Raw genomic sequence first — 17,527 nt, forward strand, 5'->3', positions numbered from 1 at the left:
GACGATGACGGCCGACCGAGCTCGGAGCCGAGTACGACGACGGGCAGCAGGTCTTCGCAGCTTTCGTACACGGAAGACGAGGACGCGCTGCGGTCGTCGTCGGCGGACAGGTCGACCACGGCTGTCTCGCCGTCGTCGCAGCTGTACACGGGCGACTGCCGCCGGCGGCAGAACATCTCGTGCCGCTTGCGCCGGTTGTAGCTGTCGTCGACTGGCGACGGGGTGGCCGGTGGCTGGACGCGTTTCCTCTCGATCAGCACGTCGCCGACCACCTCACCCGTCTGCGAGTGCACCTCAAACACGTTGGACGGTCTGCACCGCGGTCCCGGAACGGGCTGCGCTACGGTGTTGCTGATGCCGGTGTCGTTGACCCGGCTGCCGCTGTCGTCACCGTCGTCGGTGCCGCCGTCGTGGTCGCAGACGTCCACCATGTCGGAAAACGCGACCGTCTTTTTGCCGACCGACGCGATCGAACAGCTGCGGTGGTCGTCGCGGGATAGCACCGCGGCCGCCACGTCCGGGTCCGGCAGCAAGCCGGCCACGGACAGCCTGGACACGACGGCCGCGTGGTGCTCGGGCGTCGCGTCCACGCTGGTCTGCTGTATGGAGTTGTGCAGCAGGCGCGTGCTGTGCGTTTTCAGGTCCAGCCGAAGGTAGAACGGGTTGTAGTAGTGCATTGGCGCGGTGTTGGGCATCGGGTGCGCATCCGCGTTCTCCGGCCGGTCGATCACGAACTGCTTGACGACCACGTACCGACCGGGGTACGGTATCGGCGTGGCGGCCACATGCTGCTGCTGCTGCTGCTGCTGCGCCGGGTCGTTAGTGGCCGTGGTCAAGCCGTCGCCCGCCACGTCGCCCGGTTGGTCCGGCGTTAGCGGTTGCGCCGCGCCCCTACCGAACTGACAGTACCACTGAGCTTCTACCTCGTAATCTCATTTCTTCTCCTTTTGGTCCTTGTTCAGGTAGTGTAACACGTAATGCAACACCAGATCGTAACAGTATTTGTACTCAGTCTGCGAAACACCAACAATTTTTCGTCAGGTTTTTGTTTTATTTCGTTCGTATATTTTTACAGAACAGCGGTTCCAACATTTCGATGGTCATATAACAACAGAGACGTGGCGTACGTGTTATGGATTAAGTGATATTTTTTTGTAGTAGGCGCGATAAATCGTTGGGATTTTGGGGATGCTCGAATGAACATTTTTTTTAGAGGCCGCTCATGTAGAGCGAATTGTTAAATGATTGTTCTATGTAGTATTTAGGGTTTGGTAACAGTTAAATAGTTTTAAACAACTTTTTAAAAGCGTTGTTATCAAAAATTTTTAAAGGCTTAAACAGTTTCAACGAAACAAACGTTTTGTTTTATTTAAGTTTGAATGATTAAAATTCATAAGTAATAAAACCACATTCTGCCGTAATTAGTAAGTATGTAGGTTTAGTAAGTTTTAACTGCTTAACACTTAAAACTCGAAATCTGTTTACTTTGGTATTTGATAAATTATTGAGAAGGTGTTGATGATATTTTTTCTTAGTTTAATTAATTGGATTTGTTACTGACTATGAAAGCTACAAGTATTAACGAGAAGAGTTTCATTGACGTTTAAGGGTTTTTTTTTCATCGTTTTTTTTTAAAAAAAAATGAATCAAGTCATTGAGCCTTTGATCGTTTATGTCATTAGCGATGAAAAGCTACCCTATTATCGTTAGTTACTTATTGGATTTGCCAGTTTAATATAACTTTATCATGTTGTAATAATATATTCCTAATATATTTCGGTATTAAATATGGTTTGATGTAGTTTTTTCGACAATTTAATCACAGGTATACTTTTTATTTTATTTAGATAATAGCTTATAAGTAATGGTACTTTTAATAATTATTCTAGAATTAATTAATTGTATTGTGATATACCTAACTTATTATATATTTTCTTATTAATCAAAAATTTTCATATTTCATATTCATATATATGATTTAGTTAACTAGATTAAAATTATAACAAATGTATACATAATTAAGGTCTCTCGAGATTTATGTTAAAAATGCAGGTACTTTCAAAGGTTTAAAGCCCGCATTTAATCATAGAAGAACTTGATTATTTTGTATTGTTATTCGAAATTAGGTTGAATCCGATTTTCCTAAATATTTAAACGTCACCCCGGCGCGATGACTACAATTATAGCAAATAATATTTGTTGTATGTGCTAATGTATCGCAGTTATTGGTTGAATACTATGCGATCGCTTACCATGTTCTCTATGAGTTGAGGTCGGTGACGTCTGACTGTTTTTACGGCTTGGAAAACGTCAACTTCGCCGTGTTGAATCACTTGTTCGATACACGCGTTGGCAGAGCAGTACACGCCACATCTACCTCTGCCGTCACTGTAACGTAATGAAACCATATATTTTTTTTTTTTGATATGAGTATGCTACGGGTTCGAACTACCGCCTGAGTCACCTGGTATTGGTTTAGGTAAAATCTTATTACTTTTTGACGTAAATATATTACACGGATAATAATTAAATCAATTTGACCAAAGTAATAATCACCCATCATGATCACCGACGGACTAACTATAAACATCATCCAGCCTCACCCAGGTGTATTTACGGTATAACAATAATGTAAGTGGTTCTAGGCCAAAATAGCAAAACAATTAACCGCGAATTGATAATAGTGAAAATAAAAATAGCTTATTCTAAAATAAACGATCATGCATAACAGTGAAACTGCAGTTTTTTATAATTTCTATTTTGAATACTATAAATTTGAATATAGTGCTTAGATAAGTTTCAAAACTGATAAGACTTTAAAAATATTATAAATATTCTTTGGTAGGAAGTCACCCTGCTATATGGCAATTTATTGATGTGATAAAAAGAATTCGAAATTCAGAAGGATTAAAACGAGAATAGTATTATGCTGGAGAACGACCGGAGATAAAAAAAAGTATAAGGACCGTGTTAAAAAACTTCATTTGTTAATTAAAAATTATAATACTAATGATAATGAGAACTTTGTAAATGGTATAGCATATAATTTTTCACTAAATTCCTAGTTATTTTTTCAAAATTACTATCACTAAATCGTATATTTTCGCTCTTTTTTAAAATTCGCTGTTTTTATTTTCATCATTGTTAATTTGCAATTTTTAAATTCGTGGTTATTGTTTGACTGTTTTGGCCGGATACCAATGTAATTGCACTCACTGCGACACGACCACCACGGGCCCGTAGTCAATTCTCTGTCTCCACCTCTCGACCATATTCATGAGCTCGACCAGCGAGTTGGTGGAAGTGGGCACTCTGTGGCCCATTGGCCAGCAAGTGAGCTGAAATAGCTGGACGGTCCTTGGCGGCGCTTTGACGCCGGCCATCAGTTCGGTGAGTGAAACGATCTGTAACACATTGTCTTTTTAGTGTACACCGATTGTTCACTGCAGGGCGTGTTATGTCACATGTGGTTAAAATATACAGTATGTTACATGATGGCTTATAAATTCGCTAGGTAGTATTTTTGCTTCTGTAAAGAGATTTATTTTTTAATGCCCACGGTTTTGAATTTGATTTAAGAAATAAATTAGGTATTGAATTTCACATAGATTCCTATGGTTATAAGGTAAATACTTAAAACGGGATTTTTTCCATTAGTATTCTTCTTATATTCTATGGCAATCATAAGCCATACTACTTGAAACTTCACAAATGTTGTTCATAATACATAATTTTAATGATCTTGTCAGTCAGATAAAATGCTTGATGGATATACTGCGAATGTGTTATAGGTTAGTCTTTTGCAAAAAATTTGATGCATACGCTAACGTAAAATCTTTATTTATAATACCTACTTATTATTTATTATTATTATTTATTATTACCTATTATTTTATAAATAATATTTGAGATCCGAATGTTTATCTAAAGACTTAGTGCCAGAAAAAATTGTATTTTTATTAAAACAAAAATATTATCTTTTGACCCGTTGTTTGTATACAAAAAATGTCTCATATAATATCAGAAAAATTGTAAATACACCTCAGCTAAATCACGGCATCTAGAAACAATGAAAATATTTTTGACCATAATTTTCCAATATTAAATCTTGCTGGAGGTCTCGTGGGTAAATTATGAACAATGTTTAAATTTTACATTTTTTATACACACAATTCGCCATATGCTCGTTAGTACACCTCAATTTAAAAATGAACGAACTGTTGTATAAAACATAGATAGTACAATTATAGATGTGTTGCACATACTTTACAAAATGTACAACTATTTTTTTGTACAAGTTAAGTTAAAGCAACCTCATCCTTGTCCATTAAAGCTACCAACTGGTTGTGATGATAACCATGAAATAGTTATACAATTTCATAAAAAAATATACGAGCATAATTTATTTGACAGTCAAATTGATTTGATTCATTATTCAAGAATTTAATTTGACAGTTCATCAAACTGTGACAGCAGGAATTTCATAATATATGTATTTTAAAAATGTATTGATTAAATAAATAACACTTCTGCGGTACTCAAAAACGGTAAAAATAAAATGATTTATCTTCATACCAGATAAATAACACCGGCTTTCATTTAAATGTCTACATAATGTGCATTTCCATGTACATTTGAATTTAATGATTTTTACGTTTTAGTGCAATGTTTCAAACTAGATCATTTTTTATGCACATTGGTTAGTAATTTTTATTTTTTTTTTTTTGTATATCGATAAAATTTACAAAATGGTGATTAATGATAAAACGAACCTTTTTGTTGATCCTAAACAGCCATGTCTTTATGTTTGCGTAGTGGTTATGAGATATATGATCGATGGTGAACACCGGACCGTATTTCTTGGAATGTCTACCTTCCGGCCAAAACGGCGGGTATTGTTGCTGCAATAAAAATGTATGTTACTGTAAATTACTATATTATAATATTCGACGTCAAAATCGCAAATATTGTTTGAGATTTAGGGAAAAATTTCTCATAATCTATTTTACTGCATACAAATGTACGGTATATTATGTACTGTAATTTTTAGTGGGGACAGGATTTTAAACATTATAAGGGCTAAGCCCTCCCTTGGACCCGCTTGTTTGCGATTAAGAACGATGACGACTTACAGAGTCTCTGGGTGGCAGGCACAATACGACAACGGCCGAACACTCGTAATCGTATACGAGCGACCAGAAGTCGCCGGGCGTGTGTTTGATCGGCCATTCTGTCACGATATATTCTCTCGGCTTGGTGTAGCCCTGTAACACAGGTGAAGCATGGCTCAAGGTATGATAATGCGTTGTCGCGGTCAGGTTAGGTCATGACGAACACGAAAACTCAACAGTCACGAAACAAGCTTTGTGTTACATAATTAATCAAATCAAAAAGTCTGCCGAGCGTAATGCGTTTATTGTATTATATCGTACAGAACGGGTAGGGTGGTACTCACGTCGACGAAAACTGCGTTTATGTAATCGGTAAACGTGTTACCTTGGAACGAAGTCAAATACGGTCGGAAGTTATCGGCTGAAAAACATAAACGTAATATTAAACTACGACGGTGCGAACGGTTAGTCATGATTGCAGCATCACTAACGTGGAACGATCAACACGTCTCTGTTCTTCTCCCTGTTGTCACCACGGTGGCCGCCCGCACAGTCACCAATCGTGAAACGCGGAGTCATCTTGCAAATTTGCTGAGAACAGTCGCAACGATCAAATAAGTATACGTCAGCATGTCTACACGGTGGTCCGACTATGCAACTGACGTTATTGGCTGTGTTGATATCTATTACCTGGTACTCCCTTTGGTATTCGTTGAGTTTCGTCTCGGGGTCCTTCATGGATTTCTGTTTCAGTTTTTGCGACAGTTCTTTAACGGGGAACCACGAGAATCCGCACAGCACGAACTCCTCCAACGTGTCGTATATGAACTTGTATTGGTTCTGGTTCGCATGACGATAAAATACAACGTAACATTATTACGATGGCATTACTTGACCACGGTGGTGAAATATTTTATACTGTCATTATCATTACCAGTGTCTCAACCATTCCTTTTCTGGATTGTCTGAGCGTTTTCAAGTAGCCGAACACGTCGTAACAGTCTTCTTCTTCGGCGAGCTCCAGATTGGCGTCGATCGACAAATAAACCCCGGACCGACCGCCGCCATCGCTGGAAAACAAAAACCCACCCCATGAACGTTACGGTTTTTGACCGACCGTGGCGGTAAAACTTCCGTAAGTCCTACACGTGAACTTTCTCCTGAACGAACTACCCGAAAGCCGTGTGTGTACACTCTCGCGAGTTACTTTCAGCGCTACAAATAATTCGCGTATACCTGAATTCTCTACTTAGGCCAGCGTTTATAGTTACTTACCAGTCGCCACTACGCGATTCGAACATGGCTGGAAACTAAAACACGATGTATTGGCATACGAGTAGTTGGTCTTAATGAAATAACCAGTGGCGTAATTTCAGTTTTTTCTAGAGTAAGGCATGCACTTATCAAATTGCCGACTCGGCGGCTCATTTTATCAAAGAGCCGATGAACGCGAAGGAAAATACATCAAATCAGTCCAAAAATATAATGATTTGTACTTTGTACATATGTACCCTTATATAGTTTACGTTTTATTTTTCTGATTAACATCACGTTGATCAACAACATGATGGCTTTATATATAAAATATGTATTTATATTTCGATGATGTACCGACTTTGGAATAGTTAAACTCTAGACTGTGGCAAATACAATGAGTAATTTTTTCTGAGCTTAAGCCTCAAAAATGTTAATCTCTAGAAAAATTGATATACCATTTTCGGGCTAAATATATGACGCCGAATGAGTTTATTCATGGCTTCCAGATAAACTTCGTCATGGAAAGTTCATAGTCTACAGATTTGGGAATTTGCAACGGTTTATATTCGTATACATCTGTACCCTCGTGAATACGCTAATACAATACGTATTGCTTGAATGCTTCACTGTGGATACGCTCTTACTTGCAATGGACTACGATAGGACTGTCATGTTGTAGCCTAGAACCCACTACGGCTCTCATTCTCCGTCTGAACTCCAATATCGCGTTTGAGAACGGACAAGTGTGGCAAGGCCATTCCGTGTAATGAAATTGAAGTAAAGTTCTGGTTTCTTCTTCGTTCTATCGAGTTTTAAAAATAATAAAAAAAAAAAAATTAAAAAAATATAAATATTTAGCTGTTATTTATACAAATTATACGTATATAATATCATAAAAAAAATTGTATGTGTTAGATCACCCATGATAAGAATAAAATTTGCACTTTATTTGGAGACGTGACGTAGATTTAGGTAACGGTGAATACACCGTTGTTCATGCCAACAGGTCACCAAGGTAATCGATTTGGTTGTCTATTAATATAAAGTTGAATATTTCTATAGAAACAAAATTGGTTGATACTACTTGGTTGTGACTATGCATTTGATTATAAATTTACTATGATGTTAAGAATTTAAATAGAAGCAGAATAGATTAATACTATCATTTTATTATGACAACCAAAGCGTTAGCTAGAGTAAGCCACGCTCGTTATGGTTTTTGGTCTCCACACTTGAGCCCATGAATTATATTTAAGCTATCGCGCCTTTAGAAGTTTCACATCAAAAAACCGAATTTATTATAGTATTATATACACGTAATTATAACTGTAACGTAGTATTAGCCTCTATTAAATTGCAAAGATTAAAAAGTCTCCGACCTTTGACCCAGTTATACATTCATGAAACTGTTAGATATTATTCCGAACAAAGCCAACTTTGGACACATAGAGCTTAAGGGCCCTTCTAGAAAAAAAAGTATGATTATTATTTTACACTACCCAAAAATTTCCAAATTATTATTAAGAATTCAATATTTTTAGGCCTACCTGTTTGTTCAAAAACAAATCAACGATATTATTTTATCACGGAATGTAATAATAATCTTGTAGCCACTTATCATTGTACGTCAATAACTTGTTGTACATTCAATTCATTGTTAAAGAAGTAATGTTCGTATTTATTGCTTTTGAATTTTGAGTTGAATATTATTCAATATTATTTATAAGTTATTAACTTATTATCTAAGCCAGTAAAATATTTTATTGAGATAGTTTGTCCCATATGTTACAACAGGGGTGGCCAATTTGCGGTTTGCGAGCCACATGTGGTTCTTGTCAATGTTAGATGCGGTTCCCGCTTTATTTATAAAATTAAAATTTACTTATCATATTATTATTTTGGATTTTAATTTTATAGGTTTAAATTTATAAATTATTATCAAATTATTTAAAATGTATTTTTATTTATCTTATGTTTGACTCTTAGAATTATTATACTTATCAGTGTAGTTCGTGAACCTATTCATGTTGGCCACCCTTGTGTTACAATTATATTTTTTGGAGCTTCCGTCAATCGGGGGCTCTGGGATTGTGCCCCATGTGCCTTTAAAGTAAAGATGGCTTGATACCTAGTACTTATATAATCATACTTTTTTTTCTTATTAGTCGTAAACAGCTTACTTTACTTACAACATTACTTGTTTTGTTATAAATGTAATATAGAATCAATAGCGGTTTTCGACAACTTAAAGAGCTTTGGTCATTTTACTTTCCGCAAAAATGTATTATTTTATAAAAATATATATATTATATACCTCCATATTTATGGAGTATTATTACTTCAAGACCTACTAATTTCGATTCATTATGTGTTGATAATGACAGTCAAAATATAATTAGTTTAACAGCTTGGTTAAAAACCATAAAGTAATTGATTTTTTTTTTTGTTTTATCGAATTTTCCTTTCGTCTCTTGTTTGAGTCTCCAAATAGCGTCTCTAAATAGTGTAGAAAGTGAACCTAATACATAAAAACGGGTCTTTATAATTTTTTTTTTTTAAAGTGACGATTGATTGAACATTTTTGTGAAGTAGCCGCATGGCAGTTATAATTAATGTAAACAAAATAGCCAGCTTAAAAGGAAAAATTAATTTATCAAAACGAACGTTATTAACATTATTCATATTTTTATGACCTTAATGATCGGATTCGTTTAAATTAATGGACTTAATTTCGATTCTTCTCTTAAACATGTCTTAGACAACTTATTCCGGAAAAAATACTCTTTATACAGATTACTAGAAGTTTTTTTTTTTTTTATATATACACTTAAAATAAATTATCTTTCATTCTGTTTCTTTCCATGTCAAAAAGTCACAATATTATAATAATGATCATATACAATTCACCATATAAAAAATATAATGTATTATATAATGTACGGAATGTATCGTAAAAATTCACCATTTAAGTGTTGGTTATATGTAAGGATGATCAAGCCATTACTATAAAATAGTAAATCATCATGGTATAATGGTTTTAGATTTTTCACTGTTCAATTATTTATTTGTATCCGATTTCAGCGATGACAAGAAAAAGTCCATTTGATTGTATACATTCAAAGCGATTCTTTTCAATAGAAAAAAATAACATAAACGCATTTAATGAGCTGTGTTATGGTCACATAACGCTCATCCCGCTCATTAATGTGCTACCATTAATAATATGTACCTATATATTATATGAAACATTTCTAAATTCCTAAATTTCTAAAAATGTATGACTCTTTTATAATACGATTGTTTATTACGTTCTCTGAGACATACATACATATGTGTTATGGTTCATTTTGAGAGACGGAGTTGTCGGGTCTCGGTTAGTAAGGCATCCATATTTATTAATATTATTATTATTATTATTTTTTTTTTTTAATAAATATTTCGTCGTTATAATTTTTTCAAATGGAATGCCGAAAATAAAATGGTGTTTTTCACTTTTGCCATAATTTATAAAAAATTTGATGACATTAAGTTAAATTAATATATCGAATGTAAGTGTAAAAATAATTATTAATTACGATGAATAAAATTCCATGATAATTTATAGTATTTTAAGTAGAGAGATTTTTGTTCTTTGACTAAACAATTATTCTGTCTTATTATTGTTAATTTAAAAATTTCATTTTTTTTGTAATGCAATAGTTTTTAGAAAAACGTATTATTAGTATATTTTATCTTTTTTAATTTATATTTGTTGAAAAATTATAGTAATTCATAAAATTATTTAATATTTTATTTTTTTATTTAATAGAGAATACAACACAATAAAAAATGACTCGAAACTTGCATAGGCGGTTAAAATATATCATTGACATAACATCAAAATGTGATAAATTTACGAGCTGGTATGGATGAAATGTAATGAAAATCGTAAAAATAGATGATAAAAACACATATTTGACATTTTCTTCTACTTATCAAGTTATCTAACGTGTGAAAGAGTGATTGCAGTTGAAATACGACAGCTGGTTAATCCTAAATCTGATTGGTTAAACTTTAACTTTAAGATGTAGGTACACACTTCGAATTTGTTGATGTCCGATATTGTTTTTCGGGGTTTTCCAAGTATACTACTTGTCGTTTATCTTACGGTATTAACACAATTTATCGAAAAATCTGAAAAAATGTAACTAGGTAATTATTGAAAACTTTTACATTTTATCAAATAAAAGTATAATATTTTGCATTTAAATATAATTCTTTAATAACACTGTATGAAGTCGTATATTTATTAATTTTTATTTCCCGGTTTAATGTAATAAATACGTATCCAATAAATTTTTTTAATATTCTGTGGTGTGCAAATATTGTGTTTGGCAAAAAACCGAATAAAATGTCAGGACTATGACAAATCTGAAGTGTTTACATCTTAAGTTTAACAAGTCCAATTATAATGTAAGATTGACTGGCGATTAGTCCTCGAGCGTAATGAATATAATTTGTGTACATGCTTATATTACTCACTGTCCCTTGTTTTTTAACCACTTGTATGGTCCTAATGTGAAAATTAGCTAATTCTTCTTCGTGTAATACTGATATATTGAGATCGCCGTAGTTTTCACTGTTCACTTTGGCCGACGGCCAGTACTGTATACACATGACCTACAAGAAGGAAAAAACGAGTAGGTCAGAACACACCTCGTGCACAACGTAATGATATAACAAACATTGTAGACAGTAGGTGATTTAAATTTAGAATTTTCTAATTTAGTTATCAATACGACATCGATGGGTTTTTTATAAAGTTAAATAAGAATTGCCTTACATATAACAATTTTAATTTCACAGGGTTAAAATTAGGGACGTCCATGGGGAGGGGGGCTGAACGTGTGATATAGTTTTTTAAACTTTTTTGGCGAACTTTTACTGCATTCATAAATGATGCATAATCGACATAACAACGCTATTTTTATTCAAAAATAAATTTAAAAAAAATCTTGATTGTTTATAAGTGATAATATTATATAGTTAATAATTATTATAGTTATGATATATTTTTGTAATAGATATTATTTAATAGTTATTATAGTTAGTTATTAGTTTATAATTTAAGCCAGTGAATTTTATACAGTCCAATGTTAACATGGAGTAATAAGAGTTTTCAGAAGCATATTGATAAATAATGATATTTATTAACTTTATTGATGTGTAATAGTTACTTAAGGTAACGTAGAATTAAGTATTCTATGCCATAATTAGAAAATATTTATTATAAAAATTATAATCACGGTTACTTGCTATACTGATGGTTACTGGCAAAAGGCAATGACGTTTTTGACCGCGGAATAATGCTATTTACAGTTATTGTATATAAATCGTACAAGAATGATTTAATTAATTTTTTTTTTTTATAAATGATAAGTTATAAACACCAAAGAAGATGAATATGAGAATTGTGAAAATCTATATTCTCCACGTAGTTTTGAAATATAGAAAGTGGTCTAATCGGTCTTGTTTTTTTGTATGAGTTAACAATTTTTACTTCGTTGATTGAAGCACTGCAATGCACGCATATAGCTTATTATTAATAAACCATTAGTTTGTTAAACTCGTGTACACATCTCTTACCTTGATAAAGTCGAAGGTCTTGGTCAACATGACAATGCAACACGCGTTTTCTTGCCATATCATGCGCCAAAAATCGTTGACTGTGTTCTCGGTAGGCCCTTGGGTGACGATGTAAGCGTTCGGTTTCAACAGGCTCTGCAATCGATACTCGTGTGCTTAGTGAACATATGTGATATATAATAACAAAAATATATATAGTGTATCCGTGCACTTAGTATCATGGTTAGGTATATTATAGGTAGGTTAAGTATAATATTACCTACGTGATTAGTGAAGACTAGGGCCCGGTACTTAATGCACTTAAAAATTACTAAATATGCATAGATTTATACGCTTAAAAAAGTACAAATAAGCTCTAAAAATATGCACTTATATTTTATTTTTGTACAAAAAATTTTCATTTACATAAATATTTTATAAAATTATAAATATAGAAAAAGCAAAGTAATTAATATAATTCTGATTTTTAATTTTTAATCATAAGTTAAAAAAAAAAAAATAATATTAATAAAATAGCACCAAAAATATTTCTTGAATAAAAAAAATGCATTTAAATCATCGTATTTAGATAGCAGCTGTTCTTATTAGATATTTGTTTAATATTTTATTTTAGATAAAGCTAGCTGTAGCTGTAATTTATAAATATATATATTAACTATTAGGATAAAACATTGTTTTTAATGTCATATGGAAATTTGAAAAATGCGATATAAGAATATCAAGAAATTTCTCTCAATATGAATATATTTATTTTTTTATTTTCGAATTTTCATACTGAATCTTCAAAAATGATAAAATATGCTCTAAAAAATTGTAAAATCACTAAATATGCATAAAATATGCACTATAAACTTTTGATGTGTTCTTCGTAGTGTCTTGGAATGAATTTCTAGCTCACTTAACAATAAATCTAATGGTATAAAAAAAACATGCAAATGTAACATCTTCCGAGCCCTAGTGATGACTTAGTGAGCGAGCGGTCTTATCATTCTGGTGTATCCATGTATAAAATAAAAATACATTCATAATAATATATGTATATCTGTGTGTGTGTGTAAATGTGTAAATGTATAATGGGAACCCAGCGGCCGAGATGCACCTACAGACACGTATAGCAAATACGTGTTATTTAGGGCCTAAAATTTGTCAATTTCTTGTACCATACACTGTATTATTTTAATCAAACGTTTTTATTCTGTTATATAGTATACAAATAAAGATGAGCCTGTATAACTTTTGAAAATCGATTTAAATGCATTTTATTAATGATGTAATATTTTCTGTAAAAAGTGTAAATATCAATTTAACGATATTTGTTCATGTAATTAATTGTTTTTGTGACCCCAACGAATAGGAGGGATACATTTTCAAATTTCGTATAGTTTTACACGAAGTGCGTTGCTGTACTACACACGATATTTAGGCTTCGGTGTCATTGTAGTACTGCTCAGCTTTTTAATCGTAAACGTATTGGCACTCAAGGTGGACGATAAAAAAGTGATGAAGGAGTGGAAGAGTATACAGAAAAGTATTGGTCTGTATGCAAAACGTACAATGTACGAGTTCGTAAACAGGCCAGACGACAAAGTTTAGCTGTGCGCGTTTAATATTGGCACGAGCGATGCAAGTTGTTCACCCGAGCGCACACACAACAATAATAATAATAGTACATAGTTTCAAGGGTGGAAGAGGGTAGGTGTATGAATAATATATATATATATATGTTATGTATGCATACAGTATTGAGTACGTCAATACACGCGTTGTTGAAACTATAACGCACCATTTTGTGTGTAATGAACGATGATACGGAGAGACAACTGTATACGTGGTGGTAGTGGCTTTCGGAGATTACACAATAAGGATGTGGTTCCTGCACACGATAAACTTATACATGATAGTAAAATGCATATAGATGTATGCAATGGATTCCGTTTAATGTGGGCACGTTGGGACCACCTCCGATTGCTCATATTAATCGGTTGCCCGTAATAATCGAAATTAGTTCAAATCACAAAAAATTTGTAATATCAAAAAAATTATTTTTATTTTAAACACGTTCGCAAAATTGGAAAAAAATAAATTATTACATTGTTAAGTGTCACCAATAGACCAATAGGTGATTTCTTAATTAAAAAAAAAAAATCATGTTGTTATTTAATAATATTATATACTCTAATGTGCTAGATTATGTATACCTAATTATATAATATAAGAATAAAAAATAAAAATTACTACATAAATAACACTAAACAAAAATTGTTATTTGAATAACATAATTGTTCGTTGTCTATGCTGTTTAGTGTGAATACGTTTTTGATTGCCAGTTTGAATTGAATCGAAGTTTTGTTTTGAAGTTTAAAGGTTGTGAAGTGCTGGAAGGAAGCGACTTCACTTAATCTAAATATCGCGATTTTTTCTTTCAGGAAAAATCTTTTTGAGGCAGTGTCACGTTGAAATTCACATTAAAACTAAAATGATTATAATCGAGTTACAGAACGTCTATCGTTTTATTTATATTACTTATCTTTTATCAAGTCAACAAAATCTCATTAAGGTTTAAATGGTTATGCTTTTTATTACTTTCGACAAACATAATTTCATAGACACAACTCCATTTGTACCAGTCATTTTTAAATACAAATGTGATTATGATTAAATAAATATTGCCCACATAAATCGAATCGATTGTCCATGTGCTGAAGCAAAACCCACTATATATATATATACACATATGTATATATGTGTGTGTGTGTGTATGTGCAAGCACTCGTCCACTGTTTGTTTAAATGGTAATTAATCAAAATGTTGTTATGCATGGATTTCTAATACACCCGTACACGTTATAATAATATTATTATTATTGTTATTATTATTCATTGTAATCGACCATTTAGATTATACTTTCCCCTATCCATTGCCAAAACATGCCAATCGACATTTGGAACTATCATTTGTATATCTTTCTTGAATTAATTTTCCCATCTTAGCCATGGTCACCCCAAAGACTTCTTTCCTTGCGGAATGTCATACTGGACCGTTTACACTAATTCTATCGTATTAAGTTAAATTTTTTAGTTCCAAAAGAGTTATGATTTAAAAATAAAAATTATGAGCAACACACAAATAAAAACGTACAATAAAATAAATATTCCGTGTTTTTCAGTTTCAGAAAAGTAAACGATGAATTTTTTTCTTGTATACATGATTAGTAGTAATTTTCTAGCATATATATATTTAAAACTATGTTCTGTGTAAATAATATTGAACTAAATTAATTTTTTTAATATTAAGTCACGAACGTTTTAGTTTCGAAAAACGGTCATGTTATTGTTATAATACCATGACATACAGATACAGTTTTCAAACTCAATATTTCTATACTTGATGTATCTACGAATCATTTGTTAGAACTATTTGTTTTGGAAATTTATAAATATCTGTGTTTGATATAAGTCAATGCCGTGGACTGGCGTACACAACTTAGTCGTGTTCTTGATGCATTAATTACACTAATTGGGCATTTGGGTTCAAAGTTTTTTTTTTTTTTGTGGCATACAAATTGGACCCGTTATTATTGTTGCAAGGCTAATAAAATTCTGATTAATACATTTTGTTGTTTCAACTTTTAACAGTGTAATGTGATATATATTGTGTCACCGGATTTGTATGCATTTACATATTTATAATGAGTGTAATTGCAGTTTGATGGGATTCAGAAACGTGGACGATTTGTATTACTGAGAATGCATAGAAAAAAAGTTTATTTTATACATAAATGAATATTTTAGAGATAGTGACACATTTAAGCACATTTTAATTATTAAATAGTCCATTAAATCAAATATCTTATTTTTATTTTATCGTAGAAACTAGATTAGGATTTATTAAATATACAAGGTTCTATAAAAACACAATAATAAAGGAATTCAAGTATTAAAACAGATTTAATTAATCATATTAGGAAACAATGAAAAATAGCTATCAGAAAGCTTCACTATTTACTCTGTGGCTAATTTGAATTTTATATCACCGACATCAGTAGATGTAAAAAGATCGTTTAGTCTTTATTAAAATTACAATATAGTTATTTACATATATTGAGTGATAGAATATCTAAACACATGGAAAAATATGTTATTGAAAATTATTTTCATAAAATATAAATATCATAAATCGTATTTATTTATCATAATCTTTTTATTTATTACTATTTTTTTTTATATTTTCAATAGTTTTTTTTTTAAATTCAATATTTTTTATATTATTACAATAATACATTATTATTTTTTTATTATTATTCCTACCTAACTAAAGTTAATTTTTTTTTATTATTTGAATATAATTTTAAATATTTTCTGTACTTTAGTTAATGTTATAATAATTATAAAAATATAATATAGTTATATAATAACGTTATAATAATTATAACATTAACTTAAGTACAGAAAATATTCAAAATTATATTCAAATAATAAAAAAAAATAACTAGTTAGGTAGGAATAATAATAAAAAAATAATAATGTATTAAATTCTTTTACACTTTTCTTTTGTAATTATTTATGAAATATAAAAAAAATTGAATTAAAAAAAAAAACATTCAATATATAAAAAAATGTAGCTATAAATAAAAAGGTTATGATTAATAAATACGATTTAAGATATTTAAATTTTATGAAAATAATTATTGATACCTATACTTAAGATATTAAGTTTATCTAATTGAGTTGCATTGATATTTATGTCAGAAAAAAATGTTTGTATAAATTCAAATATTTTGGGTTGGTGCATATTATTGCGTATTATTAAAAAATATCACCGCATATTTAAAAAAAAAATGTTTATGTATGAATGCGTTCTATTTTAATCTTATTAAATTCATATAAATCCGGACTCTACCTATCACAAAACACACACATGTTTTGTAAAATATTAGGAAAGAAACATATTTTGTTTACGTGGTGTAAATTACATACGATTACAATGTTAAATTACCGGATAATTATGGGATTCGACTGTGTAGTGTTGTATCGAACATAATCCAAATGCGTTTGTTGCGTTGAAAATCCAGATATTACAACTATACATAAGCTTGAAGTGAACGCATATTTACTAACATCTCTATCTAATTATCCATGATCATTGAATAGAGGTTTACGAGTATGCGTTGTGAAACGTATAAAATCAGTGTACAGATAACAATAACGTGAATCTAATACGTGAACCGAGTTATGCGAGCAATTCGGATTATATTCGGTACACTACAACATCGTTCCGAACTACCCGAATGCCTAGGAACTCCGGATATCGCCAATATCGATTACGTCGTTTCCAAATCCTTTCTACTGTTCCTAAATTCGACTTTTGCCACTGTTTGTGTAATCAAGTGCATTTTCATAAGACGTCATCCGCGCGCACATTGACTGGAACACGCGGCAAGATTGAGGAGAGTTATCGGCTCTATCAGACCATGCGTTTGTGGTGTTTTGATGTGGCGCTCAGCGAGAAGAAAAAGCGCAAACCGTGCACTGATT

At 32.1% G+C, this 17,527-nt stretch overlaps 1 protein-coding gene across 3 annotated transcripts in view; it reads right to left on the bottom strand.

Moving 5' to 3' along the window:
* Positions 1-916: 916 nt before the first annotated feature.
* LOC112684747 (receptor-type tyrosine-protein phosphatase kappa) overlaps positions 917-17,527 on the bottom strand; it is a 154,975-nt gene continuing 138,364 nt past the window's right edge. For 2 of the 3 annotated variants that reach the window (XM_025556403.1, XM_025556419.1), the window contains 12 exons: positions 11,994-12,128; positions 10,890-11,027; positions 7,013-7,170; positions 6,046-6,181; positions 5,802-5,951; positions 5,603-5,702; positions 5,456-5,532; positions 5,133-5,264; positions 4,773-4,901; positions 3,217-3,404; positions 2,253-2,388; positions 917-1,013 (listed from right to left, as the gene is read on the bottom strand). In XM_025556403.1, the coding sequence (XP_025412188.1) occupies positions 933-1,013; positions 2,253-2,388; positions 3,217-3,404; positions 4,773-4,901; positions 5,133-5,264; positions 5,456-5,532; positions 5,603-5,702; positions 5,802-5,951; positions 6,046-6,181; positions 7,013-7,170; positions 10,890-11,027; positions 11,994-12,128 (1,560 nt within the window). In that variant the 3' untranslated portion in view covers positions 917-932. Of the gene's footprint in view, positions 1,014-2,252; positions 2,389-3,216; positions 3,405-4,772; positions 4,902-5,132; positions 5,265-5,455; positions 5,533-5,602; positions 5,703-5,798; positions 5,952-6,045; positions 6,182-7,012; positions 7,171-10,889; positions 11,028-11,993; positions 12,129-17,527 lie in introns of all 3 variants that reach the window. The other variant, XM_025556411.1, reaches the window with a different exon arrangement.

Source organism: Sipha flava, unplaced genomic scaffold (assembly GCF_003268045.1).
Source record: "Sipha flava isolate LNK unplaced genomic scaffold, YSA_version1 106_pilon_pilon, whole genome shotgun sequence".
Lineage (NCBI taxonomy): Eukaryota > Metazoa > Arthropoda > Insecta > Hemiptera > Aphididae > Sipha > Sipha flava.